This window comes from Molothrus aeneus, chromosome 1 (assembly GCF_037042795.1).
Source record: "Molothrus aeneus isolate 106 chromosome 1, BPBGC_Maene_1.0, whole genome shotgun sequence".
Lineage (NCBI taxonomy): Eukaryota > Metazoa > Chordata > Aves > Passeriformes > Icteridae > Molothrus > Molothrus aeneus.
Window position 1 is genome coordinate 101,584,089 of NC_089646.1, and position 25,341 is coordinate 101,609,429.

At 43.5% G+C, this 25,341-nt stretch overlaps 1 protein-coding gene across 4 annotated transcripts; it reads right to left on the reverse strand.

Moving 5' to 3' along the window:
• TWSG1 (twisted gastrulation BMP signaling modulator 1) lies at positions 1-23,672 on the reverse strand. Of its 4 annotated transcripts, none has more exons than XM_066561659.1 (5): positions 23,546-23,672; positions 21,422-21,587; positions 14,373-14,472; positions 10,504-10,770; positions 1-2,523 (listed from the first exon to the last, which is right to left on the reverse strand). In XM_066561659.1, exons 2-5 carry the CDS (start codon positions 21,542-21,544, stop codon positions 2,342-2,344), a joined length of 672 nt encoding a protein of 223 aa, XP_066417756.1. In that variant the 5' UTR covers positions 21,545-21,587; positions 23,546-23,672; the 3' UTR covers positions 1-2,341. The 4 variants fall into 4 exon arrangements, with proteins under 4 accessions (XP_066417756.1, XP_066417779.1, XP_066417764.1 ...); XM_066561682.1 differs by having other exon boundaries at positions 21,422-21,549; positions 23,546-23,648; XM_066561667.1 differs by having other exon boundaries at positions 21,422-21,606; positions 23,546-23,648.
• Positions 23,673-25,341: the final 1,669 nt, after the last annotated feature.

Here is a 25,341-nt window from a genome sequence, read left to right on the forward strand (position 1 = left end):
AACCAGTAATGTCTTTTTATTAAAATACCTCTTAAAACACTCATCATCATAAAATACACTGGGTGTTGTTGCATGACATTTGTGTACACACAACACTTTCAGCAAATTCTAGACAGCATCAGGAATTACAAAAAGTAAGGCAAGCCCCAGAAGGTGTGCACTACCTTCTCTCAGGCCACAACAGACAACTGTGTTTACATTTTTATGCCATTCCCCCCAGTATTTCCTGGGACTCCTGTTAGGTTGCTCTCCCATTCCTCCTGCCCCCACTTGATTTGACCTCACAGTGAAATTCTGAGGATGTAAATGGAGACAGTGTCACAGATCCATGGGGCTGCAGATGCCTGACCAGAAACATCAGCCCTCTTCCTCCCCCAAGAAGATTCTGAGCTACCCTCATCTTTCCAATAATTTAAGACTGCAAAAATCTGAAGCATGCTAATGACCTCCTGCTTGCTTGATTGCTACGCGTCTCCTGTCTCGGTCAGGAACATGGATGCACCCTCCAGCTACAGTCACAGCTACTCTCGACATATTCTTCCTCTCCAATAATTTTAAGAAATTCTAGCAGAAAAAAAATATAACATGAATTGTAAAATATAGGAAGAACAACTCCTCCATTATAAGCTAAGTTTTTCTATTTTTGTCTATGATCTTTTATCACTTAAGTGTAAGTTTAAAGTATGAAGACATTCCATAATCCACTAGTTCAAAACAATAACATTCATCTTTCAAGTACATCTTTATAGCTGAAAAAGACACTGAAGAAAGTAATATTATTTAATGAGAGTAGATTTTTCTTTTATTATTATCATTATTATTATTATTATTATTCCATCTTATTGAAAGAACTGTATCATGAGAAAAACATTGAAAAAACATTCAGGAAAATTTTTCAACAAAATAAATGTAATATGACTGCTTTCATGTGTACATGGTACAGATAGACAGGTGTAACTAGAAAACAGTTTAATCCCTCTAGCTGTGGTTAATGAGAGAAAAATGAATAGTGAATAGTTCCTTTTTGTGTTTGCATATGTATATATGCATAAAAAATTGAAGGAGTTAAAACCTACATTATTATAAATACAAAAAGCTGATCATTAACTACTCATACACTTTATTCTTGTACTTAGTACCATTATCAGTGGACACCTTAAATCGGTCATAGTAACTGCTATGTAACTGTCAACATATAAAAACTCTTACTTAGAAAAATGCACAATGTTCTAAACTCAGAGCACTTTAACTTTGCCTTTGCAGACACATATTCCCTTCTTCAGTGACAAAAATTTATGGGGAAAAAACGAAGAAATTTAATATTAATAAAAATGTTTTGGAGTAAATATTCGCAGGAAATTACTAAATGGGAACATGCTTGCTGCCAGATGCTCAGCTGGTAGACCTGTACTACTTGCTTGTTCCTGTCATTTCATTCTTTATTCCTTTAGTCATTAAATCCATCATAGCTTTCATGTTTCCTTTACTGGACTAAATGTTCAGGGTGTAACAGCCCTAGAGAACAGTGCAACAGGTGGGAAATGCAATAGCACTTACCAGCTTTATTTTGGGATCTAAGAGAAGACTGAAAAGATTAATTTGTGTAACACATAAATTATGCATCATGGCCCCAGTGAAAAGAGAGCAGGGCAAATCAAACTTGGAGGAAAAGTATCCCATATATGGTGTTTTGCTGGGCAGCCCTTCTAAGAAGTTAGGATTTTATCCATAGCAGCCCATTCTTTGAACTTGAAGAGAAAGCATGAATTTTAATTTTTCTCCAAACGTCACTTCCACAATAAAAGCTAACCTTAAAAACTGGAAGGTAATAAAGTTAAAAAACAAAACCAGAAACCAAATCCCAAAAACCAAGCCCCTAAACAACATCCACCCTCCCTCCAACCTAGCAGCCATTTATTTATTTGTTGAATTTAGATAATGGAAATCTCATCACCGTATTCTAAAAGTTTCCCTACTCTAAACTACAAGACAGAGTACTATGTTCTGAAAACCAGTATAGACAGTACTTTCAAATCAAAGGAAAACAATCAGAACAATAATGATGAGCATGACTGTACCATTTGAGCAGAAACAGAGAAAAACAAGTTTAAAACATAGTGTTTAAACATCTACTAGTTAGCCTCGCTTATATGAATTAAAAAAAAAAAAAAAAAAGAAAAAAAGAAAACAGTTCTCTGATTTTATACATCCTCTTTTCCACCAGGTACATTTAATTGCAACCAGCAGGCACTCCACCAAAATGCAGTATTTGCAATCCCAGTCTCTTTAACCGAGACAGATTACTTTGGCCTCAGTATTGCTATATTACAATTTTCCTGCTTCAGAACATGCAGTTCATACATTTGACAGTTTTACTGCCATAGTCGATGCATTCTGGCCCAATGCACTCACAGCAGGCGTTGTGAAACCATCGGTATTTGGAAGCTCCCATGGACTCGCAAGAGATCTTGCACTGATGTATTGACATGCAGTCATCAAAGTACACCACAGTACACATGTGTTCTAAACCAAGAAGGGAAAAAAAGTTTGGTTTAAAAGGTGTTTTTAAAGGTTAGTTAGGAATTAGTTAAATGAGCAGCTGTAGAAGTATGATTGCAAACCGACAGGACTATGAGGCATAAGGAAAAAAGTGACAGTAAAAGCAGAGAGGCAAGGCAGAGAGACAAGGTAAAATCTATCAACTTCATATTTTCAGCATCTACAACTCAACCTGCTGTCTGATCTCCTGCTGGATTAATTTACTTCCATATTCACAGGCAAGAATGTTTTTAAGTTCTGTCCCCCAGTTATGAGAGCATAAGGATGAGTTATGCCAAAATTACAAGCAGGAATGAGTCCTCTGAAGGTAATATGCTACCACAAAAAACTTCAGGTTTAGAGAAGTTATTTTAAAAAACCATCAAAAACCATTATGTGGTTGTAAACGTTTCTTTCCCCCCGCCCCTGCCCCAAACTCCACAATGATCTTTAGCCAGATTAAATCACAGACCTAAATAATCCTTTTTTCATCAGCATGAAACTGCACACTTTTTTCTTTCTTTTTTTTAGCAACACCACCAGCTTTAATACTAATCTTAAGAAACCCCTTCTGCCTAAATGTTGACTTAGTGCTTCTAACACCCATGCAATTACTTGAAATGTCATGAAGTTTGGTGCTGCAACATCAAAATGGAGCTAAGGCATTCGCCACAACTATAAATAAAACCATTCCCCCCTCAGTCCACTGTCACCGTCATATTTTCTGAAAAATCCCTTTGCCCAGGATTCTTCTCCTTGGGAATCTGAGAAGCCTCAGAGAAAAAGGAAAACAATATGATCTCATTTGCTTCTCCTGTGTTTTGCTGCTTTGGAATGTGGTTTGGAGATTGTTTATCCAACAGGTGATTGATTGTTTCATTGTTTTCATGTGAATTGTTTTGCTTTAATGGCCAATCACGGTCAGGCTGTGTTGGGACTCTGGAAGGAGTCATCAGTTTTCATTAGTATCTTTCTAGCCTTCTGTCTGTATCTTTTCTCTATTCTTTAGTATAGTTTAGTTTAGTATTCTTTAATATAATATAGCATCATAAAATAATAAATTAGCCTTCCAAGAGCATGGAGATTCATCATTTCCTTCAATGACAGGGGTCCTCAGAAAATACCACAGTCCACTTCCAATTCTCCAAGCCGGCAGATTCCACCACCTTTCTTCTGTACTGACCAGGTGATTATACCATAAAACTTTGTTCATCCTCCAAAGGACCACAATTACATAACATTTACCCAGAGCATAACTTGGCAGACTTTGGGGAAAGCACAACTGACAGCTGTCTGCAAACAGGAATGTCTCCCTCAAGCAGATCAGAACAACTTGTGAGCAGGAGATGTCAAAGGGCCTTCTAGCCTATTACTACTCTTGGTGCACCTGGGAGAAACCCACTGATTTACATTCCAATGTGGATTAGAAAAAAGTAATACAAACTTAAATAGTAAATCAAGACAGTGGGTTTGGTTTGGTTTTTTTTAATTACTGATTTTGATCACTGTCAAATTATTATGCTACTACCAAAACAGCTGCAAGAAGGTCAGAGGATGTGCTGCCAGCCCACTGACAGCAACAGAGTATTCACTGCCTTGGTCAGGCTCCAAACTGATGTAAATGCCTTGCAGACACCAGATACAACAGGCAATAGGGATCTTGGGTAGGAGAGGCAGGCCCAGGGCTGAAGCAGTTTCTGCTCCAAGAAAAGCTGTGCTGCAGTTGTCAAAAAAAATCTTGCAGTACCTGAAGTACTGCTGGAAATATCAACAAAGTCCACTGTGGCTGTGTAAGTCCTCTCCCATTCTTGGCACTTCTATTTCTATAAGCCCTTATAATATATCCTGAGGCAAAGCAACCAGAGGAATAGAGTTCTCAGAGAACAAAATCTCTACCTGAAAGCAACCAACATGTCTACAGTTTCAATAAGGATGTTTGATTCACAGAGAGGAAGAGGAAAGAGCTGAACAGAAGTATGGTACCATGTGCAGAGTGATAGGTGTACACCTAAAGTGCACAGCCAAAGCTGAAAAGTAGTAGGGAGGTGCAGCCACCACAGCCTCAAAGGCAAGAAGGCAGAGGCCAGACAGAACTCCAACTTCTGTGGGGAATGCACAAGGACTTGGCAGCATTTCATCACCAGTGACAAAAAGTTCAGATTGCCATAGTCCCAAGAAGAAGCACACACCATCCATTCCTAGAAGTCCCAGATAGCTCCAGGTATCTGTTCCCTCTGCTCCTCACAGGAAGTTTTTAGTGGAAGGGTAGGGATGAGAAAGTAGGAGCAAGTCTCCAGACAGTATTCTCATTCCCATCAGTGATCCAAGTCAGTGCTGGGGTTCAAGCACAAGAACCTTACAGAAGCCTCTGTTGTACATTACTCATACTCTTTATATCCTTTTGCTTAATCTCTATTCAGTCCTTTGATTCCTTTTTAGTAGTTTTCTACTGAAGTGTTACTACATTAAGTTTGATCTGGGCCTGCCTCTCCTACCCAAGATCCCTATTGCCTGTTGCATTGTATCTGGTGTCTGCAAGGCATGTACATCAGAAATTCCATAGTCTTAGAAGGTGTCAGCTGGAGGAACAGAGCCTCTCCCTTGAAACAGGCAATCCTGGCTAATCTAGGAGAAGGCAAAATGATTCATGGCTATCTCCAGATTGGAGTGAAGCAGCTCTTCAGAGGAAGCAACCATCCAAGGGGTTGCCAGAAGTGCTCACTATCTGTTGATCATGGCACTCCAACTTGCAACACAGAAAGGGAAGCCTAGGGTAGGTCAGGGAAGTTATCAGGAAAGCTGTGCACACTCTGAGGTGTGCTAACTGCTCCCAGCACTTACAGACTGTCTTCACACCAGAGAATGTCCAGTCCCTTCTGCATAAGGAGACATCTGTGCTCACCTTCATGTTAACCTCATCTCTGACAGCCTCAGCACTGTTAGCACTGCTTCACAAGTCCTGCTGAAGCCTATCAGCTAATGCCTGCAGAAATGAAATAAACTTCCTGGGGAGGGAGAGCCTGTGATTTCTAGGATGTAAAGATCGATGACACTGAACAGGGAGACATATCTCTGGATAACGGAGGCCAGAGGAGCAGCAGCACCCAGCCTATGACTGGCAAAACTAGGTGGCATCAGTCAGCTCCTGAGAGACTGCAGACTGGTCTCCTGAATCACTCTCCCAGGACCAAAGCCAAAATTCAACCTTATTATGGTGGCAGTGACAGCCAAGGACATTAATCTTGACTGACTGGAGAGTAGAAAAGAAAGTTCATTTCCACCTGCACACAAGTCAAGGGGATTAGGTTCTTGAGGACAAGCACAAAAATGCTGCAAAGGGGAGAGAGCAGACTGCATGTGGCAGGCCAGAGCCAGCAGTAGATCCATCTGGTCCCAAGCACCTCTTGTAAGCATCTGGAGGATGTGCTCCATGCATATGTTATCAAATTGTTTCTGATGTCTTGCTCACTGAATGACTTGCCAGGTCTGAACAAGTCAGATTGTCCAGGGTGCACTTTGTTTGTCACAGGGCACTCCTGGTCCCCTCCTCAGCAACGCCTCTGTGCTCATGTGGAGGCTGAATTACTGAAAGCAGGAGTTCCTCCCCTCAAGCACTAAATCCTGCTCTATAGACTGCAAAAAGAGAGTTACACAGGGGAAAAAAATACATAACCTACAGGCTCAGCTGGGACCTGGGAGAGTACTTAAACTCTTTCACAGAGCTAATTACCAAGTCATCACTTGGCTCCCTCAGTGTAGATAAAAACAATATTACTTAGTGCAGCAACAGCTTTCTCATTTGCATTTTGCCAATTTTCACACCCTAAGGATGACAGACTGCAGATGCAGGGAGGGAGAAGGATGCAGCAGTAAACTTTTTTTCCCAGAACATTAATTTCTCACCTTTTCCCCCCTCACACTTCATACTCAGTGAAGGTTGTGTAGGAGAAACAATAATCAAGTCTAAATTAAAAGTGAACAGAAGAAACTACCAGGCTTTGCCATAAAACTATCTGTATGGGTGTAATATAGAAAAATTTAGCAACTCAGAGAACCTTTCCAGTTAATGATAACTTGCTGTATGGGATCTTTGCAGTTATATGTGCTGTGTAACTTCAGCTGTCTGCTGGCCATTTTATTGGTAGCTCTAAAAGTTCTTTAAAAAGATAACTGTCCATCCAGCAGTCATACCATTTTATCATAGAACAGCCTGGGTTGGAAGGGACCTTAAAGATCATCTAGCTCCAACCCCCCTTCTGTTGGCAGGGATGCACCTTCCACTAGGAGAAACACTAGTCTAGAGCAGTAGTGAAGGAAAAACAAGAACAAGATTAACCTGCAACTGCTTATGCACAATCCATTTACATAATCTACTACTTTTGGACAAGTCAATTTTATGTCAATCAATTTATAAAAAGAAACTTTAAAAAAAAAAAATCTTCCTAGACTACCTACAGAAGCAGGTGTCTCTTCACTGGAATTCTAGCTCTCCTCTCCCTGTTGCACTGGAGGGGAGCAGAATTGCAGACCAGACACCATGCCCTGTGTCACCAAGCAGTGTAAATCAGAAACCCTTAACAACAGCACAGATTTTGTTTTATTAATTGCCAAAAAATTATCTAGTTCTCCTCTCCCTCTCGCCAACATCCTGTCATCATCTGAAACAACTAAGCTTATTTAAATCTCTGAACTCACAGTTCAGAGCTCTGAGGGTATCAGCTAGAAGTACAGCAAAGAGAATGAAGTACAAATGCAGCTCCAGATTAGTAACCATCACAATCCTCTCTGAAGTAGAGGCTCAAGTGCCAGAAACAACTGATACAAAGAACTACAGCAGCTCCAGCAGCGCATGCATGACTTTGGCAGCTAAAACATTACAAGTCAGTTCACAGGAGGAAAGGGAAGACACTCATTAGGAAAATAACGGGGAAGTTCAAGGTCTGGTGGCTGGCTTCAGAGTAGGCTGGGGCGAGAAAGGAATGCTTTATATCCCACCGCACCCCACCTCCTCCCAGATCCACAGCCACCCTCCCTGGTGGTGGCTCCACGCCACTCAGGCACAAAGCTCGTGGTTCCCGTGGCTGGTGCTGCTTTTCCTGGCACTCACCCAGAACTGCATCAAGCAAGTCTGGCACCCTGGGCCAGCTTAATGGCGATCCCTGCGAGAGCGCGCAGGAAAGCTGAAATCAGAGCTGGGTTACACTATGTGACAAGGGGTATATGTAAGCTGTTGTACAATTTGTATTGTAAGCCTTTCCAAATTTTGGAATGTATTCCAGAAGACAGCACAGAGACCACTGTCCCCCTACAAAATCTACCTCTCATTAGCCCCTGTCGCTTAACAGGCCATGCCATCAGCTGCTGCCAGCACACCATGTTGGAGGGAAGCATGCAAAGAGCCACAGAAGAACCACAAAATGGAGGAGGCACAGCATTGTAAAGGAAACATAAAGCCTCTGTGTTCCTGCTCATAGGAATATTCTTTCAGATCCCTGATTGTCACAGCCTCAAACACAACGGCTTAGCAAGTCATCTTAAGGGTATGTCCATTTGCAAGACCTGCCTTCAAGCCTAGCAGCATTTCTGGGGTGAAGGAAAGGGTAAAGACTTGGTCTGTTTCTCCCACTGCAGGCTAAGCTTGTGTTTACTGCCACTGAGCAGACACATACACCTTCACAAACCCTCCCTCTCTTTCAGTGGCTCTAACACTTGCCAGCTTGTTAAAGCAGTGACCCATTGTGTGACTGAACTCTTTATGGGCAGAAGCCATCAGGCTCCAGAAACTCCCTCAGCTGCCTCACTGTGCCCATGCTCACAAGGTTCTTCAGTCCTGACCTACTGCCTGCCCCTCCACCTTTTGATTATGGTTTTTCCAATGAATTCAGCAAAACAGTATTGAAAACAATGCTACCCCATGGCTCACACAATATCCAGCACTCTTGGATGTCCAGCTGTTCTTCTTCCACCAAAATAAACATCAGCTGACCAAGGCCAGATGCTAATTTTTCTTTCCACCTCCTCTGTTCTCAATGCTGAAATCATCAATGTTTTTATAAGCAAAATTTAATATGACTTTTGAGAAAGCAGAGCACTACAAAGTTATTTACACTGTGACCAAGAAAAGAGACTCTTCAGCAGGCTTGTGTATTTAGATACTTAAAAGTATAGGAATAGGATGTGGAAAGTAACCTTCTATCTTTTCCAGTTCTTCACTGGTCACTAAGATGGAGAAGGCATAGCAAATGATTACAAGAACAGGCTGACATTTATTTCTGCTTTAAGTGTCTGCTGAGGCCTGAAAGCCAGTGGCATTTGGTAACTATTTCCAAATATAACTGTTGTTTTTGGACTGTCATCATTCCAGTAAGAGCTCTCTCAGCCTAATCTCTAATATGTTCCTAGTAAAAGAAATGAAGGGGACTTTTGACTAAGAAAAAATGTTGTGTTATGTATTTGTCTGTGTTGTTGAACTCAAAACTGCTCCACACCCTTGAGATGCAATTCAAATTCTAAGTTTAATCCAAAACTATCATTAGCCCATCCTGTTGGTACAGTAGTAAAGGACTGTCAGGGAACAGCCATCTGGATTTCAGTACCTAAGTACAGTGGGATATATTCGAGGCTTTACTAAACATAATTTTTTCCCCTGAGTTTAATTTATAATTGTAAGTACTATAGTCTTTGTTCACAGGGCTTTTCGTGGCTTTCCATTTTACATGACTTTGTACATTATTCTCATAATGGCAAGCAAGCATTTTAATAACATCAAAGACATATGAATGAGATGCTTTCTGCCCATCTGGTTTCCTAGTTCTGGAATTAATTTATTTTTCTAATGTGCCTTAGCCAAAGGAAATTAGAAAAGTTGCCATTATGGTTCCATTTAATCAGCAGCAGTCCCACTCAGAAACACAACTAGGTCATTGGTTCACACTGGTATGGAAAAGCAGCATGTCCATCAATTAGGGTATCTTTTATTGATAAGATAAAAGGGCCATCACAACAGCAACATATGGGGTTACGAATATTTAAAGTGTACGTTGGGAAGGAAGCAAAGCATTAATTGCACTAATAAATCAGATGCTCTTTTTCCCCTATTAAGCAGCAATTCCACTATGAACTGTTTATGAGATTCTTTAAAGCCTGACGTAATGATTTGCAGGGAAAAGTGTTTCAGGTTTAGTATGGAAACCAAGAAACAGTGTTTTTTTTATACCACTGTCAACACTAACTCAAACTTCTCATCTTTCCCCCACCCAACCACAGCAAACAGTATCCTGAAGTCTGTCCTCTAAACTGAAGGAAAGAATATAAAAAAATTATTATGAAATAGGAGGAATGAATCTGCAAGTTGAACCCCTATCACCAAGTTACTTGTTTTGAAGACAGTCTGCCACATATCCTTCCTTCATCAATCCTTCTAATCTCGCTTAGGTTTACTATTAATCCTGGATTTCATACAAAACATCCCTCTAAAGATTTGAAGTTACACCAGCTCAGATGAAATAAATAAACAACTGTTCCAGATACAAGAGCTTATGGCACATGGTTCCCTCAGTCCTCTTAAGCCATGTTTCAGTTGCCTACTTCTGCACCTATGTGTAATTTGGATTCAGGTTCTGGTCTGTCCTGTCTCCTAAGCTACAGATAACTGCTTCTAGGTCAGAGAACACTCCGTGCCAGTGCACATGAAACAACATGAACAAACTGCCTCATGCCACAGGAGTAATTATAGAGATAAACTCACGTGGTTCAGTGTCTCCTAAGAACATCAGTCATTTTAACACCATCTTCCACATTCCTCAACACCTTTGCCTCACTCCTTCTGTTATGTCATGCTCAAAATTAGGCACAAATTCTTATGGGAAAAGAAGAAGCGAGCATAGAGAATACAGGACATGCACTGAGAAGGCTCCTGGAAGAGAAAAGAGGAGATGCTAGGGATTTAGACACTACACTCATTACCTTTGTCACTGGAGTAAGGTGTGTGGACATTGTTGTTTGGAACAGAGATGTTCTGATGCTGTGGCTGGTTCACTGTTTCTAAAAAGGAGACGAGGTTCTCATGGTGTGACAGTTCTTCTGCCACAGGGAAGGAAACAATATTCCAGTTCAGCTGAGTATCCCCTTCTGTCAGTGCCCGGAAAAGGGAAGGAATTGGTTCATGCAACTCCTCGACAGTGCTCTTGGATGTCGGAGGTGTGTCACTGTAATTGCGAGGATTGCACATACCTGCAGAGGAAACAAACAGTAAATTACACAGAACTCCCCAAGCTCTTCTTGAAACAGGTAGGAATATTTGGAGAATTAAAATTACTTCTTTTTTTTGCTGAACAGAACAGAACTCTTTTGTATCTATCCCACTCTCAGCCCAATAGCAGAAGTGCTATCAAATAGAGCAGGATAAGTTTTCCATAACAGCAGGTTTTGGATTGTTCAGACTTCTACAAAACACACCTGTGACTTGTGGAAAGAAAAATCTAAATAGCACTTTGCTTCCCTGTCAGTGTTACAGCTTTGAAAATGGAGGGTTCTGTGGAAGGTTTGTTTTCCCTGGGAGAAGAGATTATACAAAGCACAGTATAATCGATAGGAGCATAAACCTGGCATGCAAGGTTAGGATTGAAGAAAGGGAGTATCTTGATAAGTCTGAGGTACATGAAACTTTTGATCACAATTCAAGTATTCCATCTCTGCTGCTGCAGCAGTGCACTAGATCTTTTTAGTCATCTGCCAGAGATACAAAGATCACTATCAGGACAGAGCATGAGTCTGAATTACTTCACTTGTGTAGAGATAGCCAAGATGAACCTCATTTTGCTACTTAGCTGGAGGGGCCACAACAGGCAAAATACTCATTTCTAGGTTACCTCTTCCTTCTTTTTCAACATCTTCTGCAGTATCTTTTTTGAAACCTTGTAATTTTTTTTCACTTTGCCAATTCCTACAAAATGTTTTTGTGATATGCAATGCTGGTTCCAGTTTTTTGTTAACCATTTAAACACTAATATTTATTACTAGCAATTAAACCAAAGGGTATTTCAATTTAAATCCAATCTGTGGAAACTTGCAAGATTAAAAAGAAAATTTGTATCTGCATAGGTATTTTAAACTCAGGAGTGATAAAACACTGTTAGAAGTCACCTGTCAAGAGACAGGCAAATCCATTTTCCCCATGTGCATCTGAATATAATTTTGGGTAGTTTCACAGACACAGGTTTAGACAGCTACAGCTGCAAAGTACACCAATTCCTGAAGTATTAAAGTCTTATGAGACATGAATGTTCAAAGTCTACCTGCCTCATACAACCAGAGAAGTATCTCCTGCTCCACAGATCCACTAGGGCTCTGGCTTCACAAATAATTGTGTTTAACTAGAGCCTTATCAAGCCCATAATCTTCTCAACCTAAGTAGATGGATTACCACGGTGAACAAAGCAGAGGGAAGTTTGTCCATGGTGATTAGCATGAGATCCAGCAAATCTTAAGCAAGTGGTTAGCATTACCAGCATTTGCTAACAGGAGTCTGCTCTATAAAAAGGTGAGCCAAACAGAGTAGAAAAAAAAAAAGCCTCTTTTCCAAAAAACATCCGGTCATAATAAAATATAATTCCACTTACACAAACACCCTACTGTACATGATTGTTTTCCTGCTCCTCTCAAGTAGGTTTGTTCTTTGCAGACCTTTCTAGACTCACTGCTTTAATAAAAAATTTCTATCACTTCCTTACCACCCTTTAATAAGCACTAATATTAACAATGCTTTAACAAGCACTATATTAACCATACAATTGCAATAGAGGATAACCACATGAAAATCAGTTAGGAAGATATCAAACCAGGTAAGAGTTTTGTACAGATACATCAAGGGATGTATGCTTTAGTTGATGTAGTTGTATTAATGTTGTGAAACAGAAACTAGTGGACCTTTCTAGACCTGTCAGACCAGACCTCTGTCAGGTAGGATTCAGAAAATAAATTTCACTGATAAAAAGGACACACAAGGGAAAAAAAACCCCAAAACATCAAGATTGTTTACCAAAATCCTGCAGAACGTATACAAGTTTGTGTGCGTACCAATGCAGTATGAAAATATTACCTTAAGATGGTACCAAAAAAATCATTGCTTATAGTTTAATGGGTAAATGCTCATCCACAAAGATCCTTCACTCTTACTGCTTTTAAAGGCATATGAATTATAATAATATTTTTATATAGTAAATATTATAAAATAGCAGCATTGGTTAAAAAGAAAATTAAGGTGTTTAACTTATGAGCAACCTGTAAGGATCAAACATGTCTACACTACTGCTTTGGAATGGATGAGAAGATGCAGAAATGGGCTATTAAAATGATGGAAGCAGATAAACCTTTACACAAGGGACTAGAAGAGCTTAACTCAAAGGGAACGGGGGACTTGTTGCTGTTCTCCCTCCTCCAGCATGTTTTTCCCTGTCAGAGAAGGGAGAGAACAGACACAAAACATGAGCACTAGTACAGTTAGTGGTGGAAGATAGGAGGCAATTCCTGCCCTCAAGGACATGACCTTTAAGACACAACAATCTATCTGCTTTTACATTAGACATGATCAGCTCATAAAGAAACTTAAAATACCAGCTCAGGTATCAGCAAAGAACTGTGTCTAGGGAGTCAGGTATGGCATGTATTCCTGTTTCCTCATTTGAATAAGGCTGCAGCAAGGATGATCCTACACTGAAGAGAAGAAGAATAGGACTGTGCCATAGAATCCAAAAAGTCCTGAGGCACCCAAAGAACCATCAGGAGAAGCTTTAGTTTACTCAATACTGGGAAACTGAACCTGAAACCTTGTTAATTCCTCTCCAGGAAAACACTATGGGAAAGAGCAGCAGAACAGTGAGTCACCTGCAGATTCATGAAAAGAAGCTCATGTGTGGACTTCACAATCCCAAGAGGTAGGTCCTTCTTCTCCCTAGAGATCAGTACACTATGCTTTGCTTTCTACACCAGGTTCTAAACCAGGGAAATAACCTGCACTGAAAGTGGGCATTTTGACACTAATCACCTTTATGAATTCAGAAAAAAACTGACTTAGAAAAGCTGAGAGCAGGTACAACACTCAAGATGCATCCCTTTCATGGAAGCCAGGATTTTGGATGGTGGCACAGGGAGACTTACAGCAGCCACAGGGAGATGAAGCTTTTGTTACATATAAAACAAGAAACAGAACTAGAATACAACCTTCTTGAGCTGAGACAGCACTCACTTGCAAAGATCTGGGCACTCTGAACACCACCTGTCAGCAGCAATGTCATCTAGTCCCACAGTAAAACCATATCTGCTTCTTTCTCACCCTTCTCAAAGAGCTCTTTTTGTAAGTAAAAGAGCAGTGGAAACACTAGGCCATGTATATTTACTAGCAGCCCCAACTCAGTCCTAAAGGTGTCCCAGTGCTGTACCTGTCAATGCACCCTTTACAGTAAGAAATCTCCAGAAACACAGAAACAGAAACACAGCATCCAACCCCACAAAACAGGCACTGGGGAGTTACCTCAAGATGACAATTCAAACAGGAGCTTTATGTTTGAGAGACAAAATTAATAATCAGCTATGATGACATTTAACAAGCAATACCTGGGCTACTGCCACCCCCAGCTCCAGAGAGCAGACACAGCCCTCAGATGTTTGGGTCTCCACAGCAATTTATTCCACAGCCACACAACCAGCTGTAAGGCGCTTAAAGCACAGATTCTGTCCCAGTGTTTTACTCCTATTTTAAGACTGTGACCTCAACATGTGGCAGGAGAAAGCAATGTAAAAAAAAGCAGGAATTCCCCCCAAAAGTGCAAACTTACCAACACAGTCACAGCACTCATCCCAAAGTGTGCCCAGGCAGAGCATACACTCCTTACAGCAGGAACAGTTCCCTTCCCCAGGGCGGCACTGACACAGCTCCTGGAATCAACAGACACTCATTACACTGCAGCAATCCCAGATGTAAAATAACTACACAGCAGAGTGATTTTTCCTCAAGCCACAACTCAAATTAGGGCATTAAAAAAGCTTAGTACACTAATACAGCAAGTAAACAGTGAAACAACTCCAGCCAAAAACTGATCCAAGTTTACAAAAGGATCTTTTGCAAGTTTGCTTTTTTTTTTCCTTAAAGGTGAAATTCTAAGGAGAAATCTGAAGCAAGCATTTAAAAGACAAAAATCCTATTCATGGGAAAGGTGTGTGCACTTCTGTGCATGTGCATGCCTAAATCTACAAGTTCTTTGAATGTTTTCCCACCACAACTGGAAACCGGGAGACCAATGCTTCTTTATATATAAATAGTGACCGTACATTATAATTTAACTAAAAAAGAAAGCTACTGTAAGCCACATATGCCCACTCAAGACATGCATGATGTCTACCATCACACCTATCCCTGGATCCTAAGAGGAACTTACCCATTTAAGTCATCTGACCACAGGACTTTCTGCATCTCCAAACACTTGTTACACATTGCTCTCTGTTTGCAACACTAGTGACCAAATTTTCCCCCCTTCCCACCCACCCCAGGTCTAGATGATTCATTTTTGCTATTATGAAAACAACATGCTTTGTCCCTCCAAACTGACACCTTGGGATACCTATGAGACTTCTAGAGCCTCTAGAAAGTGAAATTACCTACACAAGTACTTTTCTTTAACCATTAATAACCTAGAAAGATGGAAAAGGCGTGGAAACATAAAGACAAATATTTCTCTTCATACTACCTAAACCCAAAGTCTCTGGTTTAGCAGTCCTGCTGGAGACACACACTGTGGACTCAAAGCATGGAAAAAGTCGACAGGGATGAAGAAAATCTAAAAACTAGGCGGTCTCCTTCCCTCTAACTCAAATCCATACTAGTAACTCCAGTTTGGCCAAAAGACTGTGGCTGCATGACAATAATTCACAGCCTTGAATTACATCATAGCGCACAACGCAGACCGGCCAAGAAGTCCCTTTGGTTGTCCTGTGTAAGGATTTGGCTTTGATGACGTCTGTCTAACTATCACATTACACACAACTGGGGAGAAAACAAATCCTGTTACTGGAAACACTGACCACGGGATCGTTCCACCCCGGCTTTACTGGAAGAGCCATCGGCAAATCTGTTACACACCAGGCCCGGGAGGAGATTATGGCCATCCCCACTCTATGATCCCATTATCCAGAGGCAGAGGAGGGACACACTGCAGGAGGTGCTCGTGGACAGGAGAGAAGGGCAGGAAGGTGGTTTGGTTTGAAATTCTCCTATCCTGGAGTCTCCACCCATGGTTCCACCCCAGCTGGGCCAGGGGCACCTCTCCTTACAATGGTGGCAGGCACCAATGTCATTTTCCAAGTGGGGTTCCTTTCTGAAGAACCTTGGGAGAAGCTCAAATTGGGCAAAATCCCACTTTTAAAATAATTCCTTGCTTGCTATGGTTAAGAAGCACAAGGTAGGGGAGAAAGAGGCATTTTTATGGCAGATGTCAGGAACACATTTGCAAGGCACAGCAAGGTGCAGTCTTGCACCTGATCGTGTATGACTCCTGTTCTCTCTTTACTCTGCAAAACTGGCCACTGCAAATACCCACAGCCTGTTGGGCTGCACAGTGGCCACCCCTCGCTCGCACCAACTCAGGTGGGCACACAGAGGACCAGGGACAGCCCTTCAGAGAGGGAGGCCAGAGCAAAGTCTGTATTGGGAAAGGCCCCCAGAGCACAGCAAATGGAGCTGCAGGGCTCCCAGGCCTGCACAAGCCCTAGAATGTACTGCAGACAGGCTACAACGCAGTATAAATCCACTGATTCCTTATTTTTGCATTCACTTCATCCCAGATCACAAGTCATCTTGTATCCAGCAAAGAAACAAAATTCAGCAGCTATTGGTTGTGCTAGATAATGCTGAGAAATGCTGTCACCTGTAGAGTTTATTGTGACCTGTTTGCCTCATTGACTGATGAAGAGTGAACTGCTGCTTCACACTCATTTCTGCAAGTATTGAATTTTTATTTGCAGAGTGGAAAACTGGTAAGATTTATTACTTTTTCCTCCTAAAAATTTATGAATGGCACCTATCACTGTTTCCACACAAACTGTGCTGTTTCCAAGTAAAAGATGAAAACAGGCTGATTAACAAAATATGTACATTTTTCCACCACAGGAGACACCACAAACTTAGACAGATGACTTACGTGAGTTAATGATGCACTTCTAAAATATTTATCTTACCATTTGATAAACATATTTTGTCAGCTTTTAGAATAAAAAGCCTGAATAGAACAACTTTAAAAATAACCACGAGTTCAGCATTAAAAACATCCAACTTATTCTTCAACAGTTAAACCGGGCAAACAACTTTTACATTTTAAAGACACCAACAGGCCAGCATGTGGGAGGAGGCAATTCTCACTAAACTATTAAATGTAATGCATGAATAGAAGCCAGAAAGTTCACTAAACTAAAGTTGTTTTGGTTTTATGGAACAGTTCTCACAGAGAATTAAATGTAACCTTAAATTCTGCACTTGCAACCTGTTAACAAAAAATTCTGCTTAGCATCTACGTGTGTAAGCACTGACTTGGGGCCAGCACCATTACACCTACCAGTATTGTAACAAGTTTGTTTCTACAGGAAGGGCTCATGAGCTGTGCAATATTTAAGGGGTTTTTTGTTTGTTTGTTTTTTATTATTATTTCTTTATTTTAAAGTTGGAGGGAGAGGAAGGAAGAAAGAACGACCTGATTAGTTAGTGTTCTGCCACTTTGGGGCAATAACTGTATGTTTTTCCATATATCTGTTTGCACATCCATGGTTTCCTTACCCAGTTTTTGAGTCCTCCTGCCTGACTCATCCACACTGGATACCGGTACAGGATACATCTTTTTAAAAGAACGCTTACATGAGACGTGGGTGAAAGCAAGGCAGAATAAGGAACATTCCTTGTTGATAGCTGGGGGTGGTGAAGAGTCAGTGGAAGAAAATATTACTCATCAGTCAACTTGGCAACTTCCCAAGCTGAACTACTGAAGGTGCATTGGAGAATGTATTTTGCTAGGCAAGAAATAAGCCTCACAGTTTAAAAATACAGTATTAAGTAGGAAGTAGGCATGTTTGTACAATAAAGATATTCCTGCTCCACAGAGCAAACAAAAATTTTTAGAAAATGTTTGACATCTGAGTTTTTTCCGAAGCTTTCTTGAAATTCCAGAGACTATTTTCTTGGTGCAGGGAGAAGCAGGACCTGAAGGCATTGGAAACCTCTCTGCAAACTGGAAGGGGGAGTGAAAAAGAGCTTTTTTCCCTAGAACAGTTTAATAACAGAAAATCTCCTGGAAGTGAACCAACCAGAACTGTTTTGTTAACCCAACCGGGTTATGTACTGCAGCTACAACACACACTGGAAGCAATTTTTAGATGCTGAAGCCCTGAAGTTAAGGAGTGGCATTTATTTCATACCACAGGGCTAAAATGTCTTGGAAATTCTTTCAGGCTGACAAGTTTGTACACAGGATTAACAGGAGGCAAAAAAGACAGATGAAAAGAGATTTTAATTGGAACGATACCACATCAGCTGAGGTGGCTGCAGGTCCGTAGAGTTCAGAGAGAAAATCCTGTTTTCTCCACAAAACAACTCTCTTTAGAAAGATCATAAAACCATGCCTGAATTATAACACCATTTGTTTCCTATGCACAACAACAGTTTAAAGCACTGTTGCAGATGAGGCAGCGAAGCTCAGCTTCCAGCCCAACACTGACATTCCACCTGAGCCTGACTCCTGCCAGGAACTCTGCACCTCAAGAGCCAACCTGGAACCTTTTGCTGTGAACAATTGTGGGAACGTCTCATCTCGAGGTTTCTGCCTTCAAGGATTTCCTCCATGTTGCAAGGACACAATATGCCCTCCCCCCCGCCCAGTGAGGGCCTTTTCATCTCCTCCACACATGGAAACATCAAAACAACCCACGGGCCAAGCCAGCAGCAGATGTGCTCAATAAACACTCCACACACGCTCCCTGTGCACCCAGGGCTCCACCTGGAATGCGCGGCAGCGGTGGCTCGTGGACTCCGGTCCCCAGTCCCAGGGACATGGGAAGGAGCTACAGCCAGAGCCTTGAAGGGCCAAACCAATTTTGTGGACTCACTCTCTACACTCCCAAGTCTTACCCACAGCTCTCTCAACAGCTACAGGAAGCCACAAAGTTTCTTAGCGAGGGCTGAGCTTATGCAGAGAGATGCCTCAAGCTATTTTCTTCCAGGGTTTTGCTTAGGGAAAAAGAGGAGCACCAATAAAGCTAGAGCCCAGGATGCAAAGGGAAAACTGCATCCATGGGAGTTGTTGATCTCATGCACTGTTCTGGATCTAACAAAATAAATATTTATGTAGGGACCACCCTTAAGCAGAGGAGCTCCTAAGGAGTGGCAGTAATGACTGTACTGACTTCCAGCCATGTTGGCAAAAATATTTATGTTAACTGTATGCTTTTTGAGAGAGCAAGTCTCCTGTCCCTCTGTCTCCAGGACAGGCACCCTCCCTTTCTGCACACAGATGCAGATGACAAACACTCACAATCTGTTTGCTCCTCCAGTTGTCCCTGAGTTCTCTGAGTGACATTATCTGGGTTTCAAGATAGGGATTCTGCTGAACTTGAACAGCGATAAAAGTCGGTGAGGGAAAAACGTCATGCAATAGTCAAGCAACCTCCCTCAGCATGGTATTTTATTTTTAAGTTCAGATTCCTCCAGAGAGTTTAGAGGGGGGAAAAAAGTGCATGGATATACGCTACTTGCATATCTATCCAGGAAAGAACATGCATTTCATATGCCAGTGCAGCACTTCTGCCACAACAGCACTGAAGAAACAAAGGAAGCACTTTAAAACAAAGGAAAAAGCCAAGAAGAAAGATGACAATTGCTTCAAGTCAAAGCTTTAGGATATCTTCCTGTCCACAATCAGACTAGTCTGACCTGATCTGTTCTTCTATAAAGAATGAATACTGACTGGTAAGTCAGGCCTGTGTGCAGGAAGACAGCAGCCAGATGGTAAAAGCAAACAGTTTAATTCCCTTGCAACTGCACACAACTCACATGGCCTAGGCCACTTTAGGGTCTCAGAGAATTGCATTTGATTTGGATTTTAGGGAAATGCTTTAAAAAGGGACTCCACATCACCTGTACAAAGTAAGCGAGAACACACTTACCACAAGTAAAGCAGCTCAGTGGTTTCTCTGTATGCACAGGGCTGTGTTGCTACAGAGATGCCAACATAATCCAAGGAAAGCACAGTTGTATGAGCCATTTCCATGCACTGCTGAACCTCAGCCATTTATTGCCAGCTGAGTAAGGACTCTGGTAGCATTAACTCCACCCCTCCTGGGCTGTGCTCTATTCAGACTAGCTCATAAAAATAAAGTGTAAATGCTTGCTGTCTCAAGCTTGACTCGATAAGAGATGATTTCTCAAGAAGGAGATATCTGTTCTTTCACAGATGGTGGACTCCATCAGTGGCACCAGAAAAGGAGACACATCTTCCCTGTTGTCCCCTTTGCTTACAGAGAAACAAGCAGCAGATCAACAGCTTCCAGGACTGAAATCCAGCACCTGGACCAATAACTTTCCCCTGAATCAACAAATCTGTACCACTGGATTTACTATGTAAGTGCCATGTACATCCAACACCACAATTAGCATGTTACTTCTTACAAGTTACAATCCTGGAGCAGATTTTTAAAAATGCAAGAGAAGGGGCTTATAAGTGCATCAGTTTGTCACAGTGCACAGTGTCCAACATGCCAGCAAAACCACCGGAGTTCTGTTTGAAAAGGTAAAAATCAGAGGCCTCGTTCTTGCTCTCCTATTTAACAACTCCACAGATTGTGGTGGGGCTGGAAGAAGCAGCAATTTCTTTTTTTTTTTACTTTTAAAGCAAAGGCAGTGCAGAACCCAGAAAGAAGATGGTTCAGCCTACAGTCAGTCTTCATTCCACAGGATGGATTTGTGAATCTGGCAAGTGTTTTATTTGTAACCCAGACAAATTTTAGACAGAAGCCAGCAAAATGAAGTAAACATGGAAATGCTTGAGGCCACTTCTGCATCTCTTTTCAGGCTGTGACCATGCATTTACAGTAAGCACACTCACATCTTACTGCCATATGACGTTGGTGCTCTGTTATTGCCTTTCCAATCTACAAAGAGGCAGTAGGAAACAGTTGCTTTTAAAAAAGCTGCAGCTGACCACATGAAACCTCCTTTCTCAGTCTGGAGTCAAGAAGCATGCTCTGTTTACCATGACTAAAAAAATACTTGGTAGCTACCAGAACTGCTTGTAGTTTTGCTAGAAAAGGCCCTTTTGTTCTGCTGCACACAATATCTCTTAACTCCTGCCCTAAGAAGAGCAACCTGCTCTCACTTTGTTTCATTTACTGTACAGATATGCAGTGAGTCAAAAGTGGCACCTGGATTTAAAATCCATTGCCTACCAGTTCAGCTCATATGTATTTGGTTTGGTTTTTAGGCATCTTTTAATTCACTGTACAAGCATGATGCTATGGAGAGCATCAGGTGTCAACCCCTGGCCCTCTGCTTGAGACTTAAGGAACTGGACAAATTGAAAGTTAAGGGCAACATCTCAGACAGACATAATCCTTGGCCTGAAAAAGTTTCAATTAAAAAAAACCAAAAAGCATGCCCATATAAATATGCCCTTGGTATTCTCTGTCTATAAAATGGTTGTAAATCTGCACTTATATGGGTAGGAGATCAAACCAACCTCTTTACAGAGACACTACTTAACATAAAATGCCAGTTATTTGTATCTTTTCAGGAGGCGGTTTCAGGGCTGTTTTCTGCACACTGGAAAGCAGATGGAGGACGCAGGACTCGTACCTGTATCAGGCATTTGCTGACGTCGCTGGCACACAGAGCCTTGTTGCAGCCTGTTGAGGATGGGATCCACAGCAGGAACAGAAGGACAGTGACTGTGGGCGCTGCGATGTACTGTGACCTCATGTTTCCTGCAGGTGAGCAATTTTCACAAGTACTTCAACCAGCACTGAAACAAGAACCAGCGACTGAAAAGGCTGTTGGAACACAAGTTAAATTCCATTCCATTCCTCCCTTTCAATTCTTAAAATAAATATGAATATTTTTAAGAAATGCAAGCTGGGGTACTTAACAGCAAACCCAACCCCTCCTCCTCCAGCTAACTTGTTTGTACAAATCTTTCTGCTATTACACCTTTGGATTAAAACTGCAATAAAATTGAGGTGAGCAATCTCAAGTTTCCAGCATCAAATATGACATCCTATGATAAAAACTGCCTCAGATGAGAAAACCTACCAAAGGAGACTTAATTTTGTAAATGCCCAAAGCAAGAAGATGGGTTTTGTGTAGTATCTCCTCAGGCTAAGGTACACACAGGTCTGTAGGGCCAAGGCCACACAGCAACCACTTACAACAAGGTAAGTTGCCCCATCACCTTTAAGGCAGACAGGCAGCTATTTTCACATGGACTCTTAGATCAACCCAATCACAAAGTTGTTAACTTATTTTTTAAAAATATACAGACACCACCATTAAAAAAAAAAAAAGTACCAGACACTTTGAACAACGGAACTTTCAAAAGCCAAGCAAGTGTCTGAGGTCAACCTGAGACGACAAGCATCTGCTACATCAAACAGACAGGAACCGGGTTTGTTCAAAGCATTCCACCTTTCTCCCTTTGTGAAAACCCAGCCTGTCGGCAGGTGGTATTTGCCACGATTAGCAGCGTGCCACTCAGTTTTTACTTGCGCTTTGCATGTGAGCCCGGCTAAAAGAGGACCTATTGCACCAGGCACTGTACCAATATATAATAAAAGGCAGCCCATGTTTGGGCAAGCTTACAGTGAGCCTGTATTGTTCTCCTAAGAGAGAAAGAATGCTAATGGAGCACTGGATTGCTTTCTTTTGGTATCTAGAAGTGTTTTTCTGTTTTATGAACTACAAAACCCAGCACCCTCAATGAACAAAAAAGTGGAAAATGAAGGCACGATCTGGACATTCAAAGTCTGCGTCCGATTAGTCCTTCTTACAATGGTTGTTAAATGCCTCCGAATCTCGCTGTGCTGGGCACGCCGCCATCTGTACCAAGTTTTGCTGGGGAGACCCCCCTGCAAGACGCGGGGGCACGCAGGGAGAACACGGGATCTTTTCCCCCACCGCTTTCCCTCCCTGCCATCCGGAGCCAAGGACGCTTCCTTCCAGCAGCCACAGCCGCCGGCCCGGACCCGGACCCGGACCCGGCGGGTGCCGCATCCCGGGCGCGGGAGCGGAGGCGAGCACGCTGCCTGCGGAGGGGAGCGATCCAGGCGTGCTCCCGCACGGCTCAGCGCGGGGCTGCGTTACATAAAGGGTCCCGAGCAGCAGCGCCGGGCGATGCCGTCCCCACGGACACCCCTGGGGTGCGCACCGGGGTCCGGGTGTCCCTTCCCCGGCCTCCCCCCCCGCTCCAGTTCCGATTCACCGACGGCTGCTTTCCCAGAGTTTCATCCCGCGCGGCGTCCCCCCGGAGCAGGACCCCCGCCCGCCGCCCCTCCTGTCCCGCAGCCCACCGCGGCGGCACCGGCTCAGCATCGCTCCCCCGCTCCGCCGGGATCGCACCCAGGATGGAAAACTCCCCAAAAATCCCGCGCCCGGCTCCCCGTCCCCGCCGCAGCTCCCGAGAGGCCCGGGCCCCAAAGATGGCACTGCCAGGGGCCAGGAGGCCGGTGACAAGGAGAGAGATGTGGGAGAACACCCCCCCCGCCGGAGTGGCCCGGGGCAGGCGGGGCCCCGCACGGGGAGCGGGTCTCCTCCTCCTCCTCCTCCTCCTCGGGCAGGCACGCAGGCAGCGGGGCGGCCGCGCCGAGCCGCACCGAAACTTTCCTGCCACAAAGAAGCAGCCACGGCTCCGCTGCCTTCCCCACCTCCTCCTCCCCAGCCACCGGCTCCATCCCTGCCGCCCCCCGCCCACTACCCGGCGGCGCTCACCGGACGGCCCGGGCCGGGCACCCCGCGCTCCGCAGGCGGCTCTCGCTGCTCCGGAGGCGGCGGCGGCAGCAGCAACCCCGCGCCTCGTCCCACTGCTCCCCCCTCGGCCGCAGGCAGCGCGGAGGCGGCGGCCTCGCATCATCGCCCCGCCTCGGGGCACCGTCAGGCGCCGGGACCCTCCCCCCGGGACCCTCCGCCCCGGCGGGCGGCGGCTGCGCGGAGCGGGGCGGGAGGAGGAGGAGGAGGAGGAGGCGGCAGGGGCCGGTGGACGGGAGCTGCCGCCGGGACGTGTCTAGCGGGACGGCACGGGACGGCCAGGCCACTGCCTCCAGAGAGGCTTCTTCAGGGGAGGAGGAGGGAATACCCCCCGCAACCCGAGTGCGAAACTCGGGGTTCTGTGGGCAGGAGAGCAGCCCGGGAAGCCGGGTCAGGAGCAGCGGGCGCGGGGGTCTCTCCGAGCGGTCGCCGCGGGGAGCAGAGGGCGCCCGGAGCAGCGCTCCCGGGCCGGACGGAGGCGGGAGAAAAGGAACCGGGAGCAGCGCCCCTGGAAGCGCCAGCGGGGAACGCGATGAACTTCCCCGATGGCCGAGAAGGTGCAGGTGCCCGGGGGAGGGCAGGGGCCGCCTGCATTGGGAAGAGGCCCTGGGCTTCCGGACAATCTCTCCCAGGACCTCTAAAACGCGGCCGGACGGCGGCTTTATCCTCCCACGTGCCAAGCCCCAAGGGACCAAGGTAACAAGTTTGGTCCCTAGAAGAAAAACACAACAGGAGCCTGGCTGGGTACCCAGAAACTGAGAGTAGCTCTGGGGTTTCCCAGGAGGCAGCTGGACCCTGCCGAGGGAAACAGGGCCATCGCGCCAACGCGTTACTACCGTATTCCTCTCATCCCTTCTTCACAGCTCCCGGCACTCTGCTGAGGTAAATCATCCACAGGCCGCTGTCCTTAAACAACACAGGAGGTATCATCACACAGAGTAAACTCGGGGAAAGAAAAGAAAAGGAAAAAAAAAAAAAAGGGAACAAGCCTTGGATTCAAATCAGAGAAGCCAAGAGATCATTATCTATGGGTTTGAAACATTTGAAGCAATAAAACTTACTAAGAAGTTGCAATTGTAAAAACTCTGTTGCAGACACTGGGAAATAGTTTCTCCTTATAAAGAAGACCCAGACTAATGCTAAGAAACATCTGTCTTCAGATCTCCTTACAAGATACTGCCAAAATATTTTTCTTGTCTCCTGCAGACCAAGTACTTTTGTCACACACTTCTTTCCTAACACAGCCAAGACTTCTACAACCCAGTTTATTTTCTGTTCTTTTTGCTAGCTTCTTAACTACTGCTATCTCGTATTTCTGCCACTTCCAGTCTGTTACTTTTTACTACTCCAGCAACTATCTGATAGAAGTAACTTGTACCCACTTTCTAGTTAACACCTTGCAGCTTTATCCATTTTTCCTCATCTTTTCAAGCAGATAAAACAGATTTCTGCAGCATTTTAAGATTTTACAGCTATGTTCACAAGAGTATTTAACTTGGAGAAGAAATTCGCTTTTTCCTCAATAGTTTTAATTTTGAATGAGGTCAGGAAGATATTCCTGTAATAAAAGCAGGAACAACTTCTCCTTCCACAGGTACTTAACAAATTAAGAGTGAAAAAAAAACCCCCAACAACTCACAGGGCAGGAACTACATATTAATTGGCTTTCCTCTGCTTGAGTTACTATTTATTCTAAACTGGCACCAGCAGTGATGTGCAGAGGGAAGGAGTCTGCTGTACACAGAGTGTCTTGTTCGCTG

What these genes read in the sequence shown, in the direction of transcription:
- TWSG1 (XM_066561659.1), bottom strand. Translation starts at nt 21,544, where the DNA reads ATGAGGTCACAGTACATCGCAGCGCCCACAGTCACTGTCCTTCTGTTC. An exon ending in TCAGCAAATGCCTGATACAG is followed by an intron (nt 14,473 to 21,421) that starts GTACGAGTCCTG and finishes TGTTGATTCCAG; the next exon opens with GAGCTGTGTCAGTGCCGCCC. An exon ending in ACCTTACTCCAGTGACAAAG is followed by an intron (nt 2,524 to 10,503) that starts GTAATGAGTGTA and finishes TTCTTGGTTTAG; the next exon opens with AACACATGTGTACTGTGGTG.